The sequence below is a fragment of the Babylonia areolata genome, chromosome 19 (genome assembly GCF_041734735.1).
Source record: "Babylonia areolata isolate BAREFJ2019XMU chromosome 19, ASM4173473v1, whole genome shotgun sequence".
Lineage (NCBI taxonomy): Eukaryota > Metazoa > Mollusca > Gastropoda > Neogastropoda > Buccinidae > Babylonia > Babylonia areolata.
The window spans coordinates 9,723,807-9,751,759 of NC_134894.1; the positions used below are offsets into that span (position 1 = coordinate 9,723,807).

The 27,953-nt window shown below is 42.3% G+C and overlaps 2 protein-coding genes across 4 annotated transcripts in view; one reads left to right on the forward strand and one right to left on the reverse strand.

Moving 5' to 3' along the window:
* The window catches only part of LOC143294058 (adenylate cyclase type 5-like), a 61,055-nt gene extending 56,658 nt beyond the window's left edge, over window positions 1–4,397 (forward strand). Inside the window, 2 exon segments of the mRNA XM_076605474.1 lie at window positions 1,722–1,846; window positions 3,342–4,397. Of these exon segments, the coding sequence (XP_076461589.1) occupies window positions 1,722–1,846; window positions 3,342–3,464 (248 nt within the window). The 3' untranslated portion in view covers window positions 3,465–4,397.
* Window positions 4,398–21,220: 16,823 nt separating this feature from the next.
* LOC143294059 (guanine nucleotide-binding protein G(o) subunit alpha-like) overlaps window positions 21,221–27,953 on the reverse strand; it is a 184,960-nt gene continuing 178,227 nt past the window's right edge. For all 3 annotated transcript variants that reach the window (XM_076605476.1, XM_076605477.1, XM_076605475.1), the window contains 3 exons: window positions 27,731–27,860; window positions 24,275–24,428; window positions 21,221–21,951 (listed from right to left, as the gene is read on the reverse strand). In XM_076605476.1, the coding sequence (XP_076461591.1) occupies window positions 21,767–21,951; window positions 24,275–24,428; window positions 27,731–27,860 (469 nt within the window). In that variant the 3' untranslated portion in view covers window positions 21,221–21,766. The remainder of the gene's footprint in view (window positions 21,952–24,274; window positions 24,429–27,730; window positions 27,861–27,953) is intronic.

Consider the following 27,953-nt stretch of genomic DNA (forward strand, 5'->3'; position numbering starts at 1 on the left):
AAGGAAGGAAAGCGTTGTTGGGGGTGGGCGGAGGGGCTTGGGGGGTAGGGGTAGGAAGGAAGGAAAGCATTGTTGGAGGTGGGTGGAGGGGCTTGGGGGGGTAGGGGTAGGAAGGAAGGAAGGCGTTGTTGGGGGTGGGCGGAGGTGCTTGCGGGGTAGGGGTAGGAAGAAAGGAAAGCATTGTTGGAGGTGGGTGGAGGGGCTTGGGGGGTAGGGGTAGGAAGGAAGGAAAGCATTGTTGGGGGTGGGCGGAGGTGCTTGCGGGGTAGGAAGGAAGGAAAGCATTGTTGGGGGTGGGCGGAGGTGCTTGCGGGGTAGGGGTAGGAAGGAAGGAAAGCGTTGTTGGAGGTGGGAGGAGGGGCTTTAGGGGTAGGGGTAGGAAGGAAGGAAAGCGTTGTTGGGGGTGGGCGGAGGTGCTTGGGGGGTAGGGGTAGGAAGGAAGGAAAGCGTTGTTGGGGGTGGGCGGAGGGGCTTGCGGGGTAGGGGTAGGAAGGAAGGAAAGCGTTGTTGGGGGTGGGCGGAGGGGCTTGCGGGGTAGGAAGGAAGGAAAGCGTTGTTGGGGGTGGGCGGAGGAGGGACTTGGGGGAAATGGAGATCTGATTGGGAAGGAAGGAAGTCTGTTTTGAGAACGGTTTTTATTGATGTCTGTGTATGTGTGTGTGTGTGCATTTGTGTGTGTGTGTGTGTGTGTGTCAGTGCATGTGTTTTTGTTTTTGCCTTTCACTTCAGACCTCAAGGTGCTGCCATTTTGTCAGAGGAGGACTGTCAACTTTGTTGTGGTGGGATAGGACTGGTCAATCCATTGGGCACTGTTATATTCATTTATAAGGCTTTCTTCTCATGGGATTGCATAGCATCACTTTATGGGGATGACCCAGTTGCACTTCATAACATGCAGTGAAGCTGGGGTTAGAAGGGCGTTTTATGTGACTAGACTAGCATTTAGATTACATGAGAAACTTTTGTTGCCAGCATTTAGTGCTTTTAACAACCCCTCAACCCGCCCCATCCCCCAAAGATTAGTAGGTAATACTTTATATGTCTGTATATTATTATATAGAATGTACATTAAATATACTATAACTTGTACTTAAAAGTTTTGATATCTTAACTGCTTTGAAATTAGGATATTTTTTAACTGTATCAACATTAAACTGGACTTGGAGAGTTTTTGCAGCAGCAAACTTTAGTGTGTGATTTATGTCCAGTCATGATTTGAAATTGACATACTCAAGTCCAGAAGGTTGTAACATTTGCAAGTACAGGAAGAGACAGAGACACATTTTCAGCGTATGTTCAGGACTTTCAAATATGAAGAAAATAGTTCAGTGCCAATGCACTATTTCCCTCTCAGTCATTGGTCATTTGTTCCTTTGTCTGCATTTCATTATTTGTTTGTTTTGCTGTTTAAAAAGGTCCGGGTTAAAAGTTAAAGGTCCCATAGCTTTAGTTCTTAAGTCAATCAGGGCAGTGACTTCATACCCACTGTGTCTAGGGCTCGGAATAAGGAGGCAGGGCCCAGTCCTCTCCTTCCGCCATTTTTGACCTACCCCAACCAAAATCAGGTACCAGTTTATACCTGGGCGGAGTGAGGAAAATAGGAATAATGTTCCTTTCCGAAGGACTAAACACACTGACGAATGGGACCTCGAGCCATGGTCACTGGCTAACAATGGTATGGTGCTTGCTTAGAATATAAGAACAGAACATTTGTTTGGCAGGCATGAACTTGGGGCCAGTGGTGGCAGGGGTGATTGGCATGCGGAAGCCGCATTACGACATCTGGGGCAACTCGGTCAATGTGGCCTCGCGTATGGACAGCACAGGACTGGCAGACAGGATACAGGTTGGGGAATGGATGGCCGCCTGATGGCCCTCTGTCTTTTCTTTCCTGCATTCCTCGCTGAGCCCCTCTTGCTTCTCTCACTCCTTTTTTGACTCACTTGTGTAAACAAAGTGAGTCTATGTTTTAACCCGGTGTTCAGTTGTCTATGTGTGTGTGTGTGTCCGTGTGTCTGTGGTAAACTTTAACATTGACATTTTCTCTGCAAATACTTTGTTAGTTGACACCAAATTAGGCATAAAAATAGGAAAAATTCAGTTCTTTCCAGTCATCTTGTTTAAAACAATATTGCACCTCTGGGATGGGCACAAAAAAAAAGAAGCCTAATTATAAGCAAACTGCATTTACTGTTATATTTATATTTTTTGTATTCTCTAAACTTGGCACTTTGACCTCTTATTCTGACACAACAAGAAGAGGAGTCATTATTATCATTTTTTGTTCAAACAGGAACTTCTTTTGCTAAGCATGGAATTTTTATTTATTTTGCAAATGTTTTGGTGCAGATAATAAAAAAGGGAAATTACTCTGTAATTAATGAGAGGGGTCTTAATTTATCGCAAGTGAGTCTTGATGGCCTTGCCTCTCTTGTTTTTGTTTTTTTTGTTTTTTTCCAAACAGACTCGTTTGTAGACACACATGTTACAGAGGGACACCCACATGCAAGAACCTGCACACACACACACACACACACACACACACACAAATGTACACATCTACAACACACACAAGTACATGTTATACATGCACACACATGCCTGCATATGTTGTGCTGACACTTGAATGTGCATACATGTACACAGACTTAACACATACGAATATGAATGTACACACAAGTACACACACACATACACATTTAGAATTACATCTTTCAGTAAGATTTTACCCAAAGTGACATAAATAAATGACAAGATTGACATATTGATTGCTTTCATTCGGTTCCATGGCATATTTAAAAAAAATTTTTTATACTTTTTTTAAAAACAAAATAAGCAACAACAACAGCAACAACAACAAACACCCAGCTTGATATCTTTTAATAAAAATCATAGGCATTGCACTCTGTGTTCCTGCCTGCAATTCCACTTGTACTAGATTCAACACTTAATGTAATACACTGGTGTTAAGGACTTTTGGGTTTTCAGCCCTGAAATGGTTAGGCAACATGATTTGATTTGAACACTGACGTGTAAAAGTGATCTTTACAGTTGGGCAACAAGCAGCATGATTTGATTTGAACACTGACATGTAAAAGTGATCTTTACAGTTGGGCAACAAGCGACATGATTTGATTTGAACACTGACATGTGAAAGTGATCTTTACAGTTTGGCTATAAGCATCATGATTTGATTTGAACACTTGACACATACGAGTGTTCTTTACAGTTGGGTTGTAAGCGATATGACTGATTTCAACACTGACTTGTAAAAGTGATTTTTACAGAACAATCAGTAAGGATTATCTGCTGATTTTTGACATGGTGTTTTTTGGGGGCAGGTGTCCCAGGACATGTACAATTTGCTGTCCGAGAAAGGGTACAAGCTGACGGAGAGAGGGTCTGTGGACGTCAAGGGCAAGGGAACGATGGTGACCTACTTTCTGGATGGACAGCCCAGCTAGTCGCCCCCCCTACCCCCCCACGTGTCAGTGTGTGTGTGTGCGCGTGCGTCTGTGTGTGTGTGTAGAACCCTTGGCAGCTGCCAGTATTGCCAGTGGACGATCGCACTCCAGGGACGTGTGTATCCTCCTCCTCCTCATCCCTGTGTCTGTGCAGTGCTGTGGTGTATTTCTCTCTACCAACCGGGTGCTGATTGGATTCAGCAGAGCCCCCCGCCTTCCAGATGCGATTCACATTTGTTCTGCCAGATGACATAGCCACAGTCTCTTTTCTTCCAGTGCATCGAGGAGGGGAGGTGGCCGATGGATGCTTCAGACGTTTTGTGTCTAAATGACATGGTCTGAGCCACATCAGCCATTCTTGGACTTTGTGAGTGAGGCAAAGATGTATCAAGACAAACAACAACAAAAACCAAGAGAACAAAATGTATTTAACCGAGGACGGTTGTTCAAACTCGAGGAAAATGGCTGTTGAGTTGTTGATTGGTGATACACATCTGTCAGTTGTGACTGCCTGCTTGCACTTCCAGTGTTGTGAGAAAAAACAGGTTTGTGACTAAAATTTGGAATCAATTGGGCCAGTAAAATAAGATGATCAAGCTATCTCCGTCTTCTGACTTGAAAATGGTGCATAATTTGCTGCCAAAAATGTTGATGCTAAATACTGAGCCCTTTTGTTTTTTCAACACTGGATGTGGTCTACTGGTACTGGCATCGTCTCTTCAGGAAACAGAGAATTATTCATAACAATGTTGTGTATTTGTGTGACTTCAGTCATTAGTGAAGTTTCTTCAGAGATGGTTTTGGTGGATTTCATCAGTGTCCAAACTTTGTTGCTTTCATGCTATTCTGAAACAAATGATATGTAAATTGTAGAGTTTTGCAAAGTGTTTAGATTGCCAGTAAAGAAAGGAAAAGAAATATACAGAAACAGTGTGACAAGTAGGACAGACTTGTTTGTAATTGTTGAACAGAGGAGAAACCCCACTCACCCAGTTGTTGTAACCAACACAGCTGAAGCAGACTTGCTGACAAAAGTCGGCCAGTTTCTAGGATGACTGAAAAGAACCTCATGTTTCTAGAGAAAAAAACAGCTGACTTTAGCGTTGGAACTTTCATTGAGAGGAATCAGTGTCCTGTGTTTGGAAAATGCACATCACTGCTGGCAGTTAAATGATGAAGAAGCCCATCAACTTCAGGCAGAAGTAGGTTATGGGGAAAGGGGATGGGGTGGGGGAGCAGTGTAGAAGAGGCAGGGATGTTGGGAGATTTGTAGATCTTTCATTCAGGTGGCCTCAAGGCCTGACTAAGCGTGTTGGGTTACGCTGCAGGTCAGGCATCTGCTTGGCAGATGTGGTGTAGCGTATATGGATTTGTCCGAACGCAGTGACGCCTCCTTGAGCTACTGAAACTGAAACTCATTCAGGTGGAGGAAGAAAAGCTGGGCACTTGCATGGAGGGAATTAAAAGGAGAGTAATAAACAAAAAACAAAAACAAAAAAACCAACCCTTGATAAATGGAAAAACTGTTTACATATTGCCTGGCAACGTAACAAGTTAAGTTTGAAATAAAAGAGATGCACTGATAAGCTGAGTGCCACCGGAACAAAGTGGGACGCCGACCGGCAAAGCATCAGGTGACAAAGTGTTTGGCTGCTGTGTGCCTCTGAATCAAAAAGAGAATCAAAAAGACAGTTGTCTGCTCACTCTGTGTCGGTGAATCAAAAGACCAGCGCTTGAAATGTGGAATGCTGACACCAAAGAGAAAAGCACACAACCGTTCATGTAGCCTCCTGTTTGGAAACGAAAGACAGATATTTTCTCAGAAAGAAAGCTTTACCTGTTGATTGTGGAGGCTGGTCAGTGGGTGATGGAAACAAACAATAAAGCATCTGTCCTGCTAAATGAGTTATTGAACAATCAGTAGATACCGGAAACAGCTCATCGTACATGGAATCAACTATGTCACTGCTGGCTTGTTACAGATTGGATATTGTTTGACACAGAAGACGGGTGATATTGACGGAGAGATGGTTGTGAGTCATGTTGACAGTTGGTTGTGATTGTCTGCCCATGGGTTCCAGTGACCTCATCACTTTTGACAGGGACAGTCGTCAGTTTCCACTTTGTGATGGTTCACTTTACACTTTCATAAAAACGTTCATCCACTGTGTGTTTGTGAAATCACTTCAGTTGTTGGGAGTTGAAAGTTGTGGATCATATCTATCAGATTACATCAGTTTTTTGTTTTGGGGGGTCTTTTTTTTATATATATATATTATATATTGTGCCAATTTATTTGGGGGGAGCAAGGGGGGGGGGGGCGTCTGAAAGTTAAGTTGTTTTCTTGTCTGCCCAGAACAAATTTTTACTCTGTGTGGAGTAATTATAAAAATAGTGAAGGACAAAAATGAGTGTCATATCCTGCATGTAGCCCTACTGTAATCAGAATTATTGCTCATCTGTGATGCAGTCAGACAGAATGTCAAGCCATTCCAGCATGGAGCAGTACAGTTTTCAGGAGATGACCAAATTCGTCCTTGGTGTGTGCTACAGTATTGTGAATGACGTGGAAAGAAGAAGAAAAGGAAATGGCTTTGCTGAGATTTTTTTTTGTCATTGTCTGATCTTTTATGTGTTAAATTTTTGGAAATTGTTGCTTGTGGGTCAACATTTTGTTTCATATAATTGAAAAAGATTATATTAATATTTGTTATATAGGCATTTTCGGAACTCCTCAGCAGGTATATAGGCTATGGTTATGGTGTGGGTGTGTATGTTAGTGTGTGTGTGTGTGTGTTTGTGTGTGAATGCATGTGAACTGTACTTGTAGCCTAATTATCTGTTGTCCTCAGATGATCTGAATCAACTTTTTTTCTTCTTGCAGTTATGACATAGTTGAATTATTTACCCAGATTCTTTTGGCTGTTTGATTTTGTGTTTTATTTGTGTACTTGCTGTACTTTTCATGTTGTTCTTTTTATTTATTTATTCATTTTTTATTCATCTTCTGGTATTGTTTATGAACTATGTTGTGGTTGTGACTATGTTCATCTACACTGTTTAGCTGGTGATTCATTCCGTCTTTTGCATTATCTCCCCTGACATGACACTGTCTCGGTGCTACAAATCTAATGTTGAAAAGTGGTTCGAATGGATCTTTTGGCTTTGTACAAGCTCTGTAGTATTTTGTTAGCACTAGCATAGCAGTTAGGAATAGGTAGATTTTTTTTGGAAAATGTATCCGCCATTTAGTAGATAAGAAAGCTTTGTCCGCCATTTAGTAGATAAGAAAGCTTTGTTGAAAAGTTGTTTTCTCTGGTCTGTGTAAGCTGCTGAGAATATGGAGTAAGTTTCTTCTTGACAAATGCAGTTTTGTTATACGCTGAAGCGTTAGTTTATATATAACAAGAATGTTAATCAGACAGGACAGTTTGAAGTAAGTTGAGGGAGTATTCAAAAGTTACACCATGTAAGAAAAAAAGGTTATTGGGGGAATTTATGCGTTCATGAAGTTCAAAAGTTGAACAGAGAAAGAAAACCAGCATCAGCACTATCAGGGCTTAAGATATGTGTTAAGAGTGGGTGAACAAATACAATGATTTAAGTGTTCCAGAAGGAAGGTTGTAAGCTAAAGCTTCGACTTGAAATCTTTGGGGGTTTTTTTCAGTGATAAATACATTTCATTCAGCTGGTGTAAAAATGCAAAGTATGTCACTGCAGCGCAAATTCTTATTTTTTTTAATTTAATTTAATTTAATTATATTTTTTTAAACATGAATTAACAGCAGCAAATCAGTGGAAATGTGGAAGACACACCGAGAGGTTTTGAAGACAAACTGTCAAGTTCTTGATTATACAAGCAACAGTATTTTCAAACTGTTGAACAAAATCCTTCACTGTACAAGCAGCAGTAAGCATCATCAAACTGTTGAACCAGTGGCTTGGAGTGTTAACTCGCTCCGGACGAAGGAATGCTCACGCATTCCTACACAAAACGTATTTGGATTCAGACGAAGGAATGGAATAGCATTCTCCGAAAGTAAAATTCCATCATGCGCTGTACACGTGATTTTGTGATTAGCCAAGCAGAGTGCACTATTCTGGGTCACTCCACAATCGAACAGTATGATTGGTCAGCCTGGGATGTGTGGCCTGTCTCGCACACATGCTGACAAAGTCACTGACTGGTCGTCTGCTCGCGTGCCAGCCTGTTAGCAAAGCGGGCTCTTCTCAGAATGTTGTGAAGAGAACAAGGCAGTGACGGCAACATTTTAGGGTTGCTGAAGTACTTGAAATGCTACGAACTGAAGAGTCGGACATTGAAGAGGTGGATGATGACGAAGAAGAAAGCGAATTTAATGCAGAAAGTGAGCATGGGTATGGTGATTCGGGGTGAAAAATTGGCAGTATTTTCTACATATGGCAAAACTGTAAAAATAAGATGAGAAATATGATTTTTTTTTTTTATATATATCTAATAGCTCAACACATAATAAACCAGTTCTGAAAGTTTCATTTTCTTACACAGTATTTTGTATTTTTTGTAATTTTTTTCCAAACCCTTAGAAATGGGCTGTCTGTGGGGAAAAGCAAGGGAAAAAACTTGTCCTGAGTGAGTTAAAGCTATCAGACAGGAAGAAAGCTAGCTAGGAGTGGTTTGTGATAACAGACTGTGGAAGTCCAGGACATGACACTGTACTGTAATCATATTAAAGAATGTATGCTTGTCAAATTCATGTTAACTAGTCATTAATGTACAGTGAAATTAAACGATATTTTTCCCTGTTTATATGACTGTTTTCTTCCTTTTGTTTGATATTAGTCATGACAGTCAAAACTTGCGGTAGTGTTTTGTTAGGATGTTGAATTATTCTGTTGTGAAAGTTTTTGTTTGAACTCTTTTTTTTTTCTTCAAATACTTAATTCTTGATCTGCATTATTTTAATGTATTTTTTTTGTGTTGTCTTTCGGGGAATTTTGTCACAAAGAGTCAATACATGTCACACAGTCAGTGCCCCTTTCTGTTTGCTTTATGGGTTTTAAAAAAAAAACAAAAAAACATCTCATCTGCTTAGAAAACAGATCTTGTGAGACCCACAGAGCAAGGTGAAGGGGGGTAGTGTCTTGCAGACCTTTGTTAATTTGTTTATGAAAAAACCCCAAAAAAACTCAGGTTGTTTTGTACATTGTCCATATATATAGAGAGAACTTAAAGATCTGGAATGTCAAGCATTTAGCTCCTGCAGCAAAAGAAAAGCAAATGTGGATGATGTCTCTCTTTTTTTGTAATGAAATTCAATCAGTGGCATACACAGGAAGTGCCACAGACAATAACTGATTTGTTAGAGGCAGTGCTGGACATTGCAAGAAGTCTGAAAGAGTCATGTTTAGGATATAAAGACCCGTTGCGTAATAATGCCATTGTGTGTAAATAGCACAAACTGGTAAAATTAACTCCTGTCTTCATTTCATGGATCTCACTTTATTTAAAGGGCTTGGAAATCTGAGAAACATGCTTTTGAATCGTGAAAATAGTTGCGAATTGTAGATGCAGTGCAAGATAAAGATCTGAGGTACTTTCTCCCATGCTTGTTTTTTTTCAGTATGTGCCATATGTGTAGTACTATCGTATCAGAACTGTAATACACAGAACTAAGGAAAACAAGAAAAGAAAAACAGGCGGGGTCTCAGGGTTCATCTGATAGGACACATATTTATGAGAAATTTTGCAAAATGACATAAATTAGTCCAGTTCTTTGCAAGAAATAGTATGTAAAAGTTGGCACATAAAAATAAAATCCAAAAAGGAGGCAATGTTGGTACATGTTTTGACACATGGTTTTAGACTCTTTTTTTTTCAGAAACTGATTGCTATGATTGATGGAAACGAGATGTTTTTTTGTTTCTTTTTTGTTGCTTTTTTAGAATTAAGTATATTTTCATATGTTTTATGAAGTGAGAATTTTGGTAGCTGGAACCTACTTTTGAGTCCTTTCCTTCCATGTTGTTGAACTTGACTGTCCTCTGCATCTTCCGGTGTTTTGCTGCCCTGTTCCCAGTCATACAGTTTCTTGCTTCACCAAAGTTCTAGTCACTAGGTTAAAAAAAGAAAAAGAAAAAAAAAGAACAGCCAGTTGGAATTGCTTGCATTTTTATCTTGTCAGTATCAAAGGATCTTTCTCCATGTGATTTCGCCCTTGAAAACAAGTCAGTATGACAGTGTGTCATAAACTGGGCAACATTTCAATTGATTGACCAGTTTTTATTTTTTATAACCAAGTTCATATTTTGATAAAAGTTTACTCAAGAGCTCTGGTGTGTTTTGGTAGTTCAAAATATGAGTTATTTTGCTCTTACAAAGCTAGTCATCATTTGTTGGTGTTTTTTTTTTTGTTTTTTTGTATATTTTTTTCAAATACGTGATTTTTTTGTTGTTGCTGTTGTGAACAGTCTTCTTTTTTTTTTTTTTTTTTATCATTGATACTCCAACCAGTCACTATAAATCAAGCTCAGTACTTTATTTGAAATGTTTCTAGTGTGATCCATTTCAGATTTGTGTGTGTATATATACCATATAATATGTATGTGTTTATGTGTGCATGTCTTTAAAGGATATTGATGTTTGGATGTTGAGAGGAATGGAGGTTGGGAGGGGAGGGGAGGCTGAGCTAGTTTAGGTGGACATGCCAGGTGGACTGTTTGCTGATTCCTGTTTCTAGTCCTGTGGGATTTTTTGACTACCTCTGTCTTTTTCCTGGCAGACCCTTCAACCCCAACACTGTCTTTCATGTAGTATTCAGTTGTGGTGTGTTTGTTGTTGCCACCCTCTTGCCGTCTACACCATATACTTTTATATAAACTTGTTGTGTCAGGTTGTGGTTAGTTACAAGTGAAAAGAATTCAGTGAGGTTTTCTAAAAGCTCCAGCCAATATTTTATCATCCTTTTCTTTTTCGTCTTCCTCCAGGTGGCATTTATATGACATACTCTTTTGTTTAAAGGGAACAAGTTGAATGACAAGTTGGTCTGAAAACCTTTATTTGTTCATATTTACAGTGTAATGTTTCAGATGTTTATGTTCCAATTATCTTTCCCTCCACTCCAAAATTATAAAGTTTCTAATGTTTTCCTTTCAGCTCCCTCCTCATCTCCAACTCCTCCCACACCCCAAAAATCTAATTCTACTGAATTTATCTGTGAATTTTTCCATTAAAAAAAAAAAGGTAAGAGGAAACCATGAAGAGTCTGGATTGTACCATCTCGGACTTGGTTGAACATTGCTTCAGGAACAGAGCTGAACAGAAAATGTCAGTTTATAATTAACTTGGCTCTAGTCATGTTACTCTACACCCACCTGTCATCTTTCATTAAAAAAAAAAAAAAATCATTTTATGGAATTAAAAAACATAGAGGGAAGGTGGCGTCAAGATTTGCTGCCTGTTCATGGCCTCTTGACACTCCTTTTACTTTTCAGTCATTTGATTTTATGGAGGAAAATAAAATAGAAGGAGGGTAGTGGCAAGCTGTTCCTGGCCATCACAAAGTATCATCAGTGAGGAAAAGGAAAATATCTTCCTTTGGCTATGGTTATTTTCGTAGATTGTCAATTCTGGTCTGAAAAGATATTTTATTTTATCATTGCTGCTGATGTTACCATACTTTGGTGCTGTTAAATCATTGTTATTTCTGTCATGCAGAAATAAATCAAAATTCTAGTGGAGAAGGTAATAATGACAAGTTTGCTAGATGATGAATACAAATTGACGAAGGAATGCCCATGCAAACAGTATGTACATGCGTACATGTATATGGTGATGTCACTGTGAGAAAAAACGACAACAAAAACTACTGTATTGTGTTCATTTTGTGGTTTTGACCATGCTTTGTTGAGGTACTGACTTTTATATTCTATATAAGGAGGTGGGCGGGGCAGGGGGTGGTGGTAAATGGGCCCAGGAGGCAAGTCATACCACTTTTTTTTCTTTTCTTTTTTCGGCTGGCTTGCAAACACTTCTTAATCCAGCATTTCAACCTGCATTGGATCAAGCAAGTGTCAGATGGTAGTCTTTAAAGGCCTTGTCTTTCTTGTGTTAGCTTTTGTGTGTGTGTGCAGAAGGAAAAAGGGGAAGAGTTGTAGATGGTTTCAGGTATTTTGAAGAATCTCCTTGTGTAGCAACTTTAACATTTTTTTGTGACTGGAATGTTTTAGTAAAACTTTTACTTGGTAGAGTTAATTATTATCAGGTCCAGAAAATGAACCTGTGATGTGTGAAATTTCTGGACTATCGCTTGTGATTTATATTTGATATGAAGCTTGTCATTTGTGTTGTTGGATGTTTTTGTGTTGTTTTTTTCCATTTTAATTTGTTCTTTATTGTGGGCTTCATGTCTCACTTTTCCTGTCCAGTCATTTTCCCTGTCAACTTGCTTCAGAATAGCTGAGACCCCATATATCTCATTTTACCTTGTTGCTGGAGAAAGCAGGGACCTTGAGGGGTGAGGGCAAGGGGTTATGTGTGGTACATTCCTGATGGTGTTTGATGTGACATGGTTGTGACCTAAATGTGAAATTGCATCATCCCAGTGTAGATTTTATCAACGTGTTGATTGGATATATGCCAGATGATATACACTTTTACACATTATTTCTATGAGTGAATTGATGGTCTCACATGGGTGGCACAAGACCAGCTCAACAGTGGAAAGATGTGATGTTGTGAGGCCATTGCCGTTTATTTGTTTTTAAAAGTGTTTTTATTTTAACAAAAATTCTGCGATCAAATTTGCTTTTTGTGACATTCATGCTGTTGACACATCTTGTGGACATTGTTTGTGGACAAAAAAGAACAATGAAGAATCAGAACAGTGCAGCCCTGCCCGTTCCAAAGATGCTGTTCCGTGTGTGTTCAGTCCATTTGGTATCGCTGTGTTGTGTTAAAGGGCAACTGAAGGAGGAGGAGGAGGAAATAAACCTGACTGCTTTCCACATGCTGGTGCCAAGGGTTGGACTCATTCCAGGTGAACTCAGTCCTTAATGTAACTCAGTCCTAAATGTGCTTAGTGTCCTGTGACAAGTCTCTGTGTCATGGTGGTATGCCATTTGGACTCATGACTTTTCATGAAAATATGAACTCTGGATCCTTTCCCCCCACCCCTCCCCCACCCCCCTCATCCCCCACCTGCCTGCCTTTCCTACCCATTTTGGAGGCTTGGAAAAAAAAAATTGCTGAGCTGTATCCTATCTACTTATGGTTGTCAGCTGCCTTGTGCTGTGTATATGTGCATTGTGAGTGAGTGTATTGAAGGTGGTTGTCAGTGTGTGAACATGTGCTCTGGTCAGAGTGCCATCAGCCAGCTTTATGTTTTGGTGTCACTTTTCCAGCATGTCAAACTGGTGCAAGCCACAGCCAGTAGGTTTGGTCTGTTGGCTAAAATGTGTAACTACCACGGTACAGATACATCTCTTGTGCCCAGTTCTGGCTCAACCGATCAGTGCCATTTGTTCTCTTCAGTGCTGAGCACTTCTGCCATTGTTCGTTCTTGTGGCCAGCCATTTTTTGTTTGTTGGTATGTTTGCTTCCACTTAATGTGCTTGCCTTTTGTTTTTCTGTTTTGTTTTTGGGTTTTTTGTCAGTATACCCTAAAACATTTACATTATCCCTGGGACATGTTCACATTGAATGACAACTCAGTAGCTTTCACTGATACTTTGGGGAAAGGACACTGCAGAATGGTGAAGACACCTGTCTGCCAGTAGTGTCCATGAGAGTCTGGATTTGAATCCCCAGTCAGGCCCTTTCTTCCACGTTTGACTGGAAAATCAAACTGGGCATCCAGTCATTCAGACGAGATGATAAACCAAAGTCCCATGTGCAGCGCACACTTGAAAAAAAAAAAAAACGAAACAAAAAAAACTGTGGAAACAAAAGTGTTGTCCTCTGGCAAAATTCTGAACAGGAAATTCACTTGGATTGACAAAGAACTAAAGTTTATAAGAACCTTTTTGGTGGTGGATGAATCCTATTTGTTTCGTGGGATACAACGTTTCGAACCATAAGCCCATTGTCAAGTGATGAGAAGAGGACAGTGTGAATAGGAAAGCCTATGTAAGAAAAGGGTGAGGACATCTCACTACTTTCTGTTTTGATGGACCATGCACACGAAAACACTTGCTTATCACCATTCAGTGCAATACATACGCACTCACACACACTGGATTGGTATACTTAACATATTTTTCTGGATGCAGTCAAGACCTGACTAGCTCACTGAATAATGCTGCTGTCAGGCTTCTGCCTGGCAGATGTGGTGTAGCATCGATTTGTCTGAATGTAGTGACACCTCCTTAAGAAACTGAAACTAAAACACAGTATGTGCACACACATGAACATATGTACCTGTGGTACACAGAATTTGTGTGTGTTCGCAGGCACACACACACACACACACACACACATTATGCATACTAATGGATATCAAAATACATAAGAGAAGCAATCATTTGTTCAATTTCCTTACAAAAACAAATCACAATGGGTAGTTTGACACACAGATCTTGTCAGTTCAAGTATAAATGAAAAAAAAGGTTTCTCAAACATTTTACCATTGCAAAGATCTAATAATCTTTGCATGCACCCATTGCTAAATGTAAAGTTCTAATACTTAACAGTCAAGTCAATCACAAAGTAACAGTCAGAATGATCCTGTAAAATTCCCTCACACACAACAAATCAAATTTACTCTTGTTTGTCAATGAACTAAATTGTGCATTTTCATGTGCCTTTGTACAGCGCAGTGCTGCATTCTCTTGCTTGATTCTTGGACCGATTTTCAGTAGTCGTGTTCTCAATACTTTGTGACTGGATTTTATTAAGACTGAACAGATTATTTACTTTAACCCTTCATCCAAAATACTGGTGATTAATCAGTGCATTTTGACCAGACACCAAGATTGTTATAATCACACAGTAATGCACATTATATCACATGTCCAGCTCCTAATGGTGATTTGTGAACAACTGCCTTTAACAACCCTTGGCATGTTCCAAGTTCTGAGGAGCTTCACACAGACAATTATCCAGGGACCCAGTTTTTTGACAACTGTTACACTTTCCAACAGCTCTTCAATATAAATACAGATAATTTAAAACCAAGGAAATGGGTTCATACTGATTCATGGTGGAACTATCGTATTCTCTGCAACCATCAGCGCCGAGAAATTGTGACAAAGAAACACTTGTGCCTTCCTTCAGGTCCTTCTCTGCCATTCATTCCAGTGTTTCAGTGACTATTCACATTAACTTGGGAACAACAAAGCCCAACAAGGCCATCTGACTGTTAACTGGACTTAAATGTTTACTTACGTACATGCACAAATCGTCACCATCACGTCGGTCCTAAATTTACAGTGTTTTCTTTCAGCTGGGTACAGAGAAGGAGGAGCATAAAAGACTAATTCTTATTTGTCTTTATTAATGTGTGTGTGTGTGTGTGTGTTGGAGATTTCCATTCAGCACCAGGTGTATCTTACAATACTCTCAGGACATTGAAACACAGGATAAAAGACTCTCCCTGATGAAGACCCCCAAACTGGGGAAAACTACCAGGGAGTATATTAACAAATGACTCAGCGCTGATACAGGTTATTACATCAGCGCTGATACAGGTTATTACATCAGCACTGATACAGGTTATTACATCAGGAGACATATACAGAATTACTGCTCTAATGTGTCAGAAACAGTAACTCCTGAAAAATCACGTGCTCCATGACACTGTTAGCAAATACCACAGTTAATACTGACACACCTCTTCGCACCACACTCACAATTAAAACCTGTATGTACAGCTGTCCTGGCCACGCACCAGTCAGTCGGGAGTAAGGTGAACATCACCCACACAGTGAAACGAAAACGAGAATGGGCAGGACTCTGCGAGTGGTGAGATGATCATCATCCAGCTGAGAGCTGAACTGTTCTGCTCGCTTTTGCTTCCTGTACATGGTATAAAATATCAGCAAGAAGCAACACTATGTTTCACTCATGAGCAAGAATCTTGACATTCTTAATGGTGAGTTAATCATAACATATTAATTGTAATCGACAAATGAGTGAACCATGGTCTTCTTAGTTGTTTAAAGACCAGCTGACCACACGGTCATATCAGGGCTGAAAAACTAAACTAAGCATAATTTAAAGTGTACAGTGAGACAATCTCACATTAGTAAGTCACGATGTACATTACTCAGTAGTGAGTAAATCATTTAGCACACGTATTACAGTGTAATCAAATACACGTACTCCAATGTTGTTTTAGACATACCTCAATGCCATTAAAACATTGTATGCATTCTCCAGTTGCTGTGTTATGATAAAACACACATACTCCAGTGTAATAAACCATAGTGTGCACACACCAGTAGTGAACGGTCATTGTGCGCTCCAGTATGATAATCCATACTCCAGTGGAACCTATTCTTGCAATTATCACTTCCAGACAGTGAGCAGCTGACAGTTTCTCAAGAAGGCGTCACTGCATTCAGACAAATCCTTATATGCTTCACCACATCTGCTTGGCAGATGCCTGACCAGCAGCATAACCCAACATGCTTTGGCCTTGAGTGTATGCATATATATTTGTGTACATATCTGAGTAAGTTCCTTCTGTAGAATTTTGCCAGAGGACAACACTCTTGTGTTCTTTGTCAGTGCACCAAGTGTGTGCTGCACACAGGACCTTGGTTTATTGTGTCATTCGAATGACAAGATGGTCAGTTTGATTTCCCAGTCAAACTTTGGAGAAAGGGCAAGATGGTTTTCGAACCCAGACCCTCACAGACTCTGTCTTGACAGATGAGCATCTCGATCATCCTTCCTCCTCGCTGCCATTGTCTGTGACATGTGCACTCCAGTTTTCAGCTAAGTGTGTTGAGCAATCAAGTCTGGCAAAACAAACAGAAAAGCGCGTAGGTATTCAATGCTTTTTGGCATTTCGATCCACTCATTCAAAGATATCATGTGCACTCATCAGTGGCAAGATAGTCCTCATGAAATGTGCAGCTCCAGAGGGGTTTTCAGATCGTATGATTGCTTGCACCTAAAAGACAAGATGTGCAACAGATCATTTTGAATAAAACAATTAATTTTGAGTGTCAGAGAGCACCATAGCATGGTAAATGTCACCAAAATTTTGTTACTGCTTAGTTAAAATCCAAGGGAATCTTGGGACTGAAATCAGTCTTCCCTAATGATTTCTTTTTTTTCTTTTTGAAGTTACCCTGCTTTCTGTATGTTTAGTTATTAGTGGCCTCGTATTACTTTGAAAAATACAAAGGCTGCGTCTTCCAAGGGCAATAACCATGAACATAAAACAATACTGGAAGGACACCAAGTCTAATGGATTGTCTCCCGTAGCTCCACTTTCCAGTGCTTAGTTTTCTCCCTTTACTATCTTTGCCAGTTTCGCGGGGAAGACGGTTTTCTTTTCGCTGACATGCCTGCAGCATGAGTGCCAGACTGACGGAGGAAGGACCCTCCAGACGAGCCTGGCTGCTCCCAGACGCGTCCAGCTGTCACTGGTCCAAGCACAACGCACAGTTCCGCATAACCTGATCTCAAACAACCGGTTAACATAAACTGAAATAAAATTAAACAGTAAACAAGTGATTTCATTAAAATATTTTGAAATGAAAGACACGAAGACGGCACATGATTGAAATGAAATAAGAATGAAAACGGATTACCTACAGCTCACCTACATGTACACGCCCGATTACTCACACAAACGTACACACACGCAAACGCACATGCAATAATTTGCAGTCTCACAGACACCCAGTCCCAAACCCTCAACCGACAAACAAAGACGAATACAAGATCCTAGGCCCAACCTCCACTTTGCCCAGATTCAGATCACCGAAGTACTTATTATCCATGCCGTCAGGCGTGTCTACAAATCAATAATCATGTTTGTTTTACCACCAGCAAGGTGGCAAGGACAACAACCATCCTCTGCGGGAACAAACCACCTTAGGCTGGAACAAACAGGAAGATGACAGTCATCATCAACCCACCATTAGACTACTCATTTGTTGTTCATTTACAGTGGGCACAATAATTTTATGATGGCAGTTTCAGTCCGGACATACACATACACGCACGTCCTGATTATTACTACATTTCCCCCAAACAACATGCAGCAACACAAGAATAGCTGTGCAAAGACCATCTCACATAACCTCTGATAACTGTAGGAACACTACAGTAGAATCTGTACCTCACCTCCAATGGAATCACTCCACTTCATGAAAACCACCGATTCTGGCAGTCGAGTCAATGCGCCAGTGAATTCAAAGAGCACTTTTTCCCCCCGGCCCCTAAACTGATCAGAAAATCTCCGTTGATCATGATGGAAGTCGAGACCAACGACTGGGCGCAGTTATTGCACGCACTTGTTTCAGAAGTAATCAGAACATAAACACTAAACACACCACAGCAGCATCTACCCTAAACTCATCCTCACTGGATTTCTGACTTACAAGAGGGCCACCCCAGAATTACAGTTGAGCGAGCGAGCCAGCTGTCCAGGCCAGTCAGTTCATGCCTGCAATATCTGGTGATCAGTCACTTCACATATCGTGTCATTTGGTGATACGATTTTTTTTCTCGTGGTCTTTGTGTGACAGATTTCAGTTTCAGATCTTTCAGTAATACACCCGGATTGTAACCAACGACGGCGCGAGGGTTACGTGCACCAGTGAAGTGGAAGCTCTTGCTTGTTCAAAACTAATCAGGGTGCGCGTAACCACCACCATCGCAAAGAAAAATGCAGAATAAAACTTACCTCTCCTTCACTCTGAATTCAGTAACCTTGATCACAAACCATCGCCAGATCTTTTCTTCAAGTTATTGCGCCAGAGAATTAAAGCACTTTCAAAAACTTGATTTAACCATAGCACAACTGCAGTGAGCATGAAGAAGTCCAACACAGCCGGGCAGGGCAGGGAAGGGCAAGACAGGCCCGGAGCAGGTTAGGACAGGTCCAAGGGCAGGACAGAGAGGACAGGGCTGGGGAAGGTTATGTCAGGACAGGGCAGGGTGGGACAGGATTGGACATGACAGGCAGAGCTTGGGCAGGGCAGGACTGGACAGAGTAGGGTAGGGCAAAACATGATGGGAGGATATGACAGGGTAGGAAAAGGGTATGTCGGGACAGAGCAGGAAAGAACAGTGCAGGGGAAGGTTACGTCATTGCAGAACAATACTTTACAGGGCAGGGTAGGACAGTGCAGGGGAAGGTCACGTCATTGCAGAACAATACTTTACAGGGCAGGGTAGGACAGTGCAGGGGAAGGTCACGTCATTGCAGAACAATACTTTACAGGGCAGGGAAGGACAGTGCAGGGGAAGGTTACGTCATTGCAGAACAATACTTTACAGGGCAGGAAAGAACAGGGCAGGGGAAGGTTACGTCATTGCAGAACAATACTTTACAGGGCAGGGTAGGACAGTGCAGGGGAAGGTCACGTCATTGCAGAACAATACTTTACAGGGCAGGGTAGGACAGTGTAGGGGAAGGTCACGTCATTGCAGAACAATACTTTACAGGGCAGGGTAGGACAGTGCAGGGGAAGGTCACGTCATTGCAGAACAATACTTTACAGGGCAGGGTAGGACAGTGCAGGGGAAGGTTACGTCATTGCAGAACAATACTTTACAGGGCAGGGTAGGACAGTGTAGGGGAAGGTTACGTCATTGCAGAACAATACTTTACAGGGCAGGGTAGGACAGTGTAGTGGAAGGTTACGTCATTGCAGAACAATACTTTACAGGGCAGGGAAGGACAGTGCAGGGGAAGGTTACGTCATTGCAGAACAATACTTTACAGGGCAGGGTAGGACAGTGCAGGGGAAGGTCACGTCATTGCAGAACAATACTTTACAGGGCAGGGTAGGACAGTGCAGGGGAAGGTTACGTCATTGCAGAACAATACTTTACAGGGCAGGGTAGGACAGTGCAGGGGAAGGTCACGTCATTGCAGAACAATACTTTACAGGGCAGGGTAGGACAGTGCAGGGGAAGGTTACGTCATTGCAGAACAATACTTTACAGGGCAGGGTAGGACAGTGCAGGGGAAGGTCACGTCATTGCAGAACAATACTTTACAGGGCAGGGTAGGACAGTGCAGGGGAAGGTCACGTCATTGCAGAACAATACTTTACAGGGCAGGGAAGGACAGTGCAGGGGAAGGTCACGTCATTGCAGAACAATACTTTACAGGGCAAGGGTAGGACAGTGTAGGGGAAGGTCACGTCATTGCAGAACAATACTTTACAGGGCAGGGTAGGACAGTGTAGGGGAAGGTCACGTCATTGCAGAACAATACTTTACAGGGCAGGGTAGGACAGTGTAGGGGAAGGTCACGTCATTGCAGAACAATACTTTACAGGGCAGGGTAGGACAGTGTAGGGGAAGGTCACGTCATTGCAGAACAATACTTTACAGGGCAGGGTAGGACAGTGCAGGGGAAGGTTACGTCATTGCAGAACAATACTTTACAGGGCAGGGTAGGACAGTGCAGGGGAAGGTTACGTCATTGCAGAACAATACTTTACAGGGCAGGGTAGGACAGTGCAGGGGAAGGTCACGTCATTGCAGAACAATACTTTACAGGGCAGGGTAGGACAGTGTAGGGGAAGGTCACGTCATTGCAGAACAATACTTTACAGGGCAGGGTAGGACAGTGCAGGGGAAGGTTACGTCATTGCAGAACAATACTTTACAGGGCAGGGTAGGACAGTGCAGGAGAAGGTTACGTCATTGCAGAACAATACTTTACAGGGCAGGGTAGGACAGTGTAGGGGAAGGTTACGTCATTGCAGAACAATACTTTACAGGGCAGGGTAGGACAGTGTAGGGGAAGGTTACGTCATTGCAGAACAATACTTTACAGGGCATGGTAGGACAGTGCAGGGGAAGGTTACGTCATTGCAGAACAATACTTTACAGGGCAGGAAAGAACAGGGCAGGGGAAGGTTACGTCATTGCAGAACAATACTTTACAGGGCAGGGAAGGACAGTGTAGGGGAAGGTCACGTCATTGCAGAACAATACTTTACAGGGCAGGGAAGGACAGTGTAGGGGAAGGTCACGTCATTGCAGAACAATACTTTACAGGGCAGGGAAGGACAGTGTAGGGGAAGGTCACGTCATTGCAGAACAATACTTTACAGGGCAGGGAAGGACAGTGCAGGGGAAGGTTACGTCATTGCAGAACAATACTTTACAGGGCAGGGTAGGACAGTGTAGGGGAAGGTTACGTCATTGCAGAACAATACTTTACAGGGCAGGGTAGGACAGTGTAGGGGAAGGTCACGTCATTGCAGAACAATACTTTACAGGGCAGGAAGAACAGTGCAGGGGAAGGTCACGTCATTGCAGAACAATACTTTACAGGGCAGGGTAGGACAGTGCAGGGGAAGGTCACGTCATTGCAGAACAATACTTTACAGGGCAGGGTAGGACAGTGTAGGGGAAGGTCACGTCATGCAGACAATACTTTACAGGGCAGGTAGACATTGTAGGGAAGGGGTTACGTCATGCACGAAACACTACTTTACAGGCAAGGGTAGGACAGTGTAGGGGCAGGTCCTCGTCATTTCATGACAATACTTTAGAGGGCAGGAAAGAACAGTGCAGGGGAAGGTCACGTCATTTGCAGATCAATACTTTAACTGGCAGGGTAGGCAGTGCAGGGGAAGGTCACGTCATTGCAGAACAATACTTTACAGGGCAGTGTAGGACAGTGTAGGGGAAGGTCACGTCAGTACAGGACAGAGCAGGAAAGAACAGGGCAGGAGAAGGTTATGTCATTGCCGAACAATACATCACAGGATACGACAGAAAAGAAAGTTATGCCATGGTAGAACAAAACAGGAAACGGCAGGGCAGGGTAGGACAGGGCAGTGCAGGGCAGGGAAAGGTTAGGACAGGACAGGGCAAGGGATTGTTATTTCAGTACAGGCCAGGGTTGGGCATAACCGGAATGTAAGGGCAGAACAAAACAGGAGAGGACAGGGAAGGACAGGATAGGGAAACGTTATGTCAGGACAGGGACAGGGTAAGTTATGTCAGTTCAGGACACGGCAGGGCAGGGCAGGGCAGGGCAGAACTGGGCAGTACAAGACAGGGCGGGTCAGGACAAGACACGACACGGCAGGGCAGGGGAAAGGTTATGTCAGGACAGGGGAGATCAGGGCAGAACAAAACAGAACAAGGGCAGCAGAAAGTTAGGGCAGGGGCGGGGCTAGTGGAGGTGGGCGCGGCGGACGTTCATGTCGACGATCTTGTCCATGACGTTGGCCAGGACCTCCTTCATGCGGCCCACGTCCACGGCACAGGTGACGTGTGTGTATAGCTGCTTGTGGCCCGGCTTGTGCTGCAGGAACTGCTCCTGGATGTGCCGGAGGCTGGCCTCGAACGTGCCAGGTCCTGCACGCACGTACGCACACACACATGTACACACACAAACACACACATACATATGTACACACACACGCACACACACACACATGTACACACACATGGGAATAAGTGTACAAACGTGTACACACATACACACACAAGCACGCGCGCGCGCATACCTACACACACACACACACACACACACACACACACACACACACACACACACATGTACACACACATGGAAGTAAGTGTACAAACGTGTACACACATAAATTATGTACACATGAAAACACACATGCACATACACACACAAGCGTGCGGGTACCTACACACACATGTACACACACACACACACACACACCAGAACTGAGGATCGAGATACCAGCCCTAAAAGTACTAATATAGTGTGTGTGTGTGTGTGTGCGAGAGAGAGAAAGAGAGAGAGAGAGAGAGAGAGTGTGTGTGTGTGTGTGTGTGTGTGTGTGTGTGTGTTATGTGCGTGTGTGTGTATTATGTGTGCGTGTGTGTTTGGGGCTATCACGTTTTGATACCAACGTTGTTGTTTTCTTAATGACTATATCAAAACACACAGCTCACTGAGCTTTTCTTGTTAGGATTATTACCGATATGCTCATCATCTAATAATGATCGCCATCATCATCGCTATCAGCATTATTCGGGGCTAGTCTCCAAGTGAAGGATTCAGCTTGTAATGAGATGCTCGGCGGAAGGATCTTTATGTTTGTAAATATGGTTAAGGTCTCTTGATTTCGTACATAATCTTTGGTTTCGTGTCGAGATTCTGCAAGTAATGTTTCGTTTGAGTTACTGTTGCGACGTGTTCTGATAAAAGAACACTTCAATGAAGTGTGTGTGTGTGTGTGTGTGTGTGTGTGTGTGTGTGTGTGTGTGTGTGTGTGTGTGTGTGTGTGTGTGTGTGTGTGTGTGTGTGTGTGTGTGTGTGTGTGTGCGAGAGAGAGAGAGAGAGAGAGAGAGAGTGTGTGTGTGTGTGTATTGTGTGTGTGTGTGTATTATGTGTGTGTGTGTGTTTGGGGCTATCACGTTTTGATACCAACGTTGTTGTTTTTTTAATGACTATATCAAAACACAGCTGACTGAGCTTTTCTTGTTATGATTATTACCGATATGCTCATCATCTAATAATGATCGCCATCATCATCGCTATCAGCATTATTCGGGGCTAGTCTCCAAGTGAAGGATTCAGCTTGTAATGAGATGCTCGGCGGAAGGATCTTTATGTTTGTAAATATGGTTAAGGTCTCTTGATATCGTACATAATCGTTGGTTTCGTGTCGAGATTCTGCAAGTAATGTTTCGTTTGAGTTACTGTTGCGACGTGTTCTGATAAAAGAACACTTCAATGAAGCATTCTGTTGATTCTTTTGGCTGTGCCTGTTCAGAGCACGTCGCAACAGTAACTCAAACGAAACATTACTTGCAAAATTTCGACACAAAACCAAAGATTATGTATGATATCAAGAGACCTTAACTCACTCAGTACGGCCAGTCCTCTCTTCTCCTCTACACAGACCCCTCGGATGTCCAGTGGGTGTCTCAATGACCCAACCTTTAGCTTCTGTCGTCAGAATTGTGGTATTCTTTGTCAACATTCACCTCTTCAGTATAAGAGCCTTCCGCTCGCAATATTTTGATGGTGGTAATTGGGGTGAAACGCTGTTAACGTCGTCTCTTTCGCCGTTCGTATGGAGAGAGTTAAAACACCAGTCTGCCAATACAGTCCGTGACTGAGGGTCCAGGTTCGAAGCCCGGTCTCGCACTTTTTTTTTTTTTTTTCCAAAGTTTGACTGTAAAATCAAACGGATCGTCCAGTCATTCGGATAAGACGATAAAACCGAGGTCCTGCAGCACACACTTGGTGCTCTGAAAAGGAATCAATGGCAATGAGAGTGTTGTCTTCTGTCATAAATTCTGTACAGAAGAAATCCACTCTGATAGTACACACACACACACACACACACACACACACACACACACACACACACACACACACACATCTCTCTCTCTCTCTTATATATATATATATATATATATATATATATGTGTGTGTGTGTGTGTGTGTGTGTGTGTGTGTGTGTGTGTGTGTGTGTGTGTGAGTGTGTGCGCGAGCACGAGCACGCGCACATATGCATGCACTCAAGATCTGACAACTGCTGGTCAGGCATGTTTTGCCTGGCAGATGTGTAGCGTATACGGACCTGTCCAAACGTAGTGACGCCTCCTCCTGGAGAAAGAAACAACAACAACAACAACAACAACAACTGATACTGAAACTTTCCCCTGTTGTGACTACGATCCTCGTCCTAACCTTTATACTTGGGGAAGCAGGCGGTGATGCTGGCAGACCGGATGCGCTCCATGAAGATGTCCTTCTTGTTGAGGAAGAGGATGAAGTCCGTCTTCTCCAGGAAGTGGTTGTGCGACACCTCGTGGAACGCCTGCAGGCTGTCCTGCATCATGTTCTGTGGGACACACACACACCAAGTTCATCACACATTTCAGGGCAAGGTAAGGCAAGGCAAGGAGTGTATTTTATGTACCCCCTGGGGGCATGTTCTGTGGGCACACACAAGGTTTATCACACATATCAAGGCAAGGCAAGGCAAGGCAAGGCAAGGAGTGTATTTTATGTACCGCCTGGGGGCATGTTCTGTGGGCACACACAAGGTTTATCACACATATCAAGGCAAGGCAAGGCGTGTGTTTCATGTACTCCCTGGATGCATGTTCTGTGGGCACACACAAGGTTTATCACACATATCAAGGCAAGGCAAGGCGTGTGTTTCATGTACTCCCTGGATGCATGTTCTGTGGGCACATACAAGGTTCATCACACATTTCAAGAGAAGGCAAGGTAAGGCAAGGCAAGGAGTGTATTTCATGTACTCCTTTGGGGGCATGTTCTGTGGGCACACACAAGGTTCATCACACATTTCAAGAGAAGGCAAGGTAAGGCAAGGCAAGGAGTGTATTTCATGTACTCCTTTGGGGGCATGTTCTGTGGGCACATACAAGGTTCATCACACATTTCAAGGCAAGGGAAGGCAAGGCAAGGAGTGTATTTCATGTACTCCTTTCGGGGCATGTTCTGTGGGCACACGCAAGGTTCATCACACATTTCAAGGCAAGGGAAGGCAAGGCAAGGAGTGTATTTCATGTACTCCTTTGGGGGCATGTTCTGTGGGCACACGCAAGGTTCATCACACATTTCAAGGCAAGGGAAGGCAAGGCAAGGAGTGTATTTCATGTACTCCTTTCGGGGCATGTTCTGTGGGCACACACAAGGTTCATCACACATTTCAAGAGAAGGCAAGGTAAGGCAAGGCAAGGAGTGTATTTCATGTACTCCTTTGGGGGCATGTTCTGTGGGCACACGCAAGGTTCATCACACATTTCAAGGCAAGGTAATTCAAGGCAAGGCAAGGAGTGTATTTCATGTACTCCCTTGGGGCATGTTCTGTAGGCACACACAAGGTTCATCACACATATCAAGGCAAGGCAAGGCAAAAAGTCTATTTCATGTAACCCCTGTGGGCATAGAAACATTATATACATCGACTTCTTTGACACACACCATATACACAAAAAGAGTGATCTAAAAAAAAAAATTAAAAAAAAAGCAAACAAAATAAACAGTCCCACAAGAGCAATCAGACAAATACACATTAATTTTTACAGTCATTTTCCATCACAAGAGAAAAAAATATTAGATTCCCTATCAATCACGGTCTGGACGGGAGATCTCTGGTGGTTTGCGAGACGGCTGGAGAGGTTGGCTGGTGTATTACTAACTAACTAACTAACTAACTAAAGAAAGTAAGAAAGAAGAAAGAAGGAAAGAAACTAACATTATTAAAATAATAATAATAATAATAATAATAATAAAAATAAAACCCTGTAGTCCAGTCCAACACCGTAACCGAACATGATTTGATCATTAACAAACAAAAAAACAAGAATAAGATTTCATGAATCGTAAATTTTTTTTTTTTTTTAAATGATTAAGGACCAGTTGGGAAACTTGCACAGTCTTCTCCTCGAGGTCATGATGGTGGTGGTGAAATGATGCTGAATGTTCGGCAGACATCGGTGTATGCAGCCAGTGTTACGAGCATCACTAATATATATATATATATATATATATATAATAAAATAAATTAAAAAAAGGATCTTTTCTCGCACGTGCACTTCCGTTTTTTGTTTGTTTTTGTTTTGTTTCTGTTTCTGTTTTTTTGTTTGTTTTTGTTTTTTGTTGTTGTTTTGTTGTTTTTTTCTTTTCTTTTTTTGTTTCTTGTTTTCATAATGCAACAAGACAGCTATCATTTATAAACCACTGAATAATAGTAAATTTTGGGCGGAACTATCAAATTTCAGACGCATTCTTCCACGCTGTTCATCGTGCACGTGTCCTAAAACAGACCGGTTAGTGTATTCAGTAAGAGGCCAGCGATAGACCAAATGCACCCTTATAATTTTAATCCTCTGTGTGTGTGTGTGTGTGTGTGTCTGTGTGTGTGTGTGTGTGTTCTTATCATCGTCATCATCATCATCATCATCTTCATCATCATTCGTGGTAGGAAGTATAAGTAGCAGAAGTGGTAGTGTTTACCAACATATATTGTTGTTGTGTCGTTATCATTATTGTTGTCACAAGGACAGATTGGAAATCTAGGCAATGCCTAAAGCCTCTATCCTTGAGATTGTTGTTGTTGTTGTTGTTGTTGTTGTTGTTGTTTTGTTTTGGTTTGTTTGTTTTGTTTTTGAAATCTTGAATCTCTCTTGAACATTTTATGAAAATGTACTTGCCCATGTGAAGTGAAATCTGAAGTTGACAACAACACGAAGGTTGTCTGTTCTGTCTAGTCCAACGTTTTGTGAAGTCTGTGGTTAACAACGTTTTGTGAAGTCTGTGGTTAACAACGTTTTGTGAAGTCTGTGGTTAACAACAACAGCAACAATACTAAGGTTGTCCATAGTCAACAGCAACAATACTAAGGTTGTCCATAGTCAACAGCAACAATACTAAGGTTGTCCATAGTCAACAACAACAATACTAAGGTTGTCCGTTCTGTCCAACTTTCTGCGAAAAGAAAGTTGTCTGTTCTGTTCAATCCAACTTTTTGTGAAGTCTGTGATTAACAACAACACCACGAAGGTTATCTCTCCTGTCCAGTCCAACTTTTTTTTTTTTTAAGTATGTGATTAACAACGACACCACGAAGGTTATCTCTCCTGTCCAGTCCAACTTTTTTTTGTGAAGTTTGTGATTAACAACGACAACATGAAGGTTGTCTCTCCTGTCCAGTCCAACTTTTTGTGAAGTCTGTGATTAACAACGACACCATGAAGGTTGTCTCTCCTGTCCAGAGGTAACGCGTCCGCCAAGGAAGCGAGAGAATCTGAGCGCGCTGGTTCGAATCACGGCTCAGCCGCCGATATTTTCTCCCCCTCCACTAGACCTTGAGTGGTGGTCTGGACTCTAGTCATTCGGATGAGACGATAAACCGAGGTCCCGTGTGCAGCATGCACTTAGCGCACGTAAAAGAACCCACGGCAACAAAAGGCTTGTTCCTGGCAAAATTATGTAGAAAAATCCACTTCGATAGGAAAAACAAATAAAACTGCACGCAGGAAAAAATGCAAAAAAAACAACAAAATGGGTGGCGCTGTAGTATAGCGACGCGCTCCCCCCGGGGAGAGCAGCCCGAATTTCACAAAGAGGAATCTGTTGTGGTAAAAAGAAAGTACAAATACAAATACTGACCGTGCCCGGCTCCTCCTCCACACACTGGTCAAAGCCGCTGAGGGCCACGAAGAAGAGGACGGCCGTCACGCCCTCGAAGAAGTGGATCCATTTCTTCCGCAAGCTTTTCTGGCCCGCCACGTCCGTCACCCTGTACAATCAACGTCTAGAATTCTTCTCACCACTCTTGATATCTTTACTCTTTCTTGCTTTCTTTCTTTTTCTTTCTTTCTTTCTTTCCTTC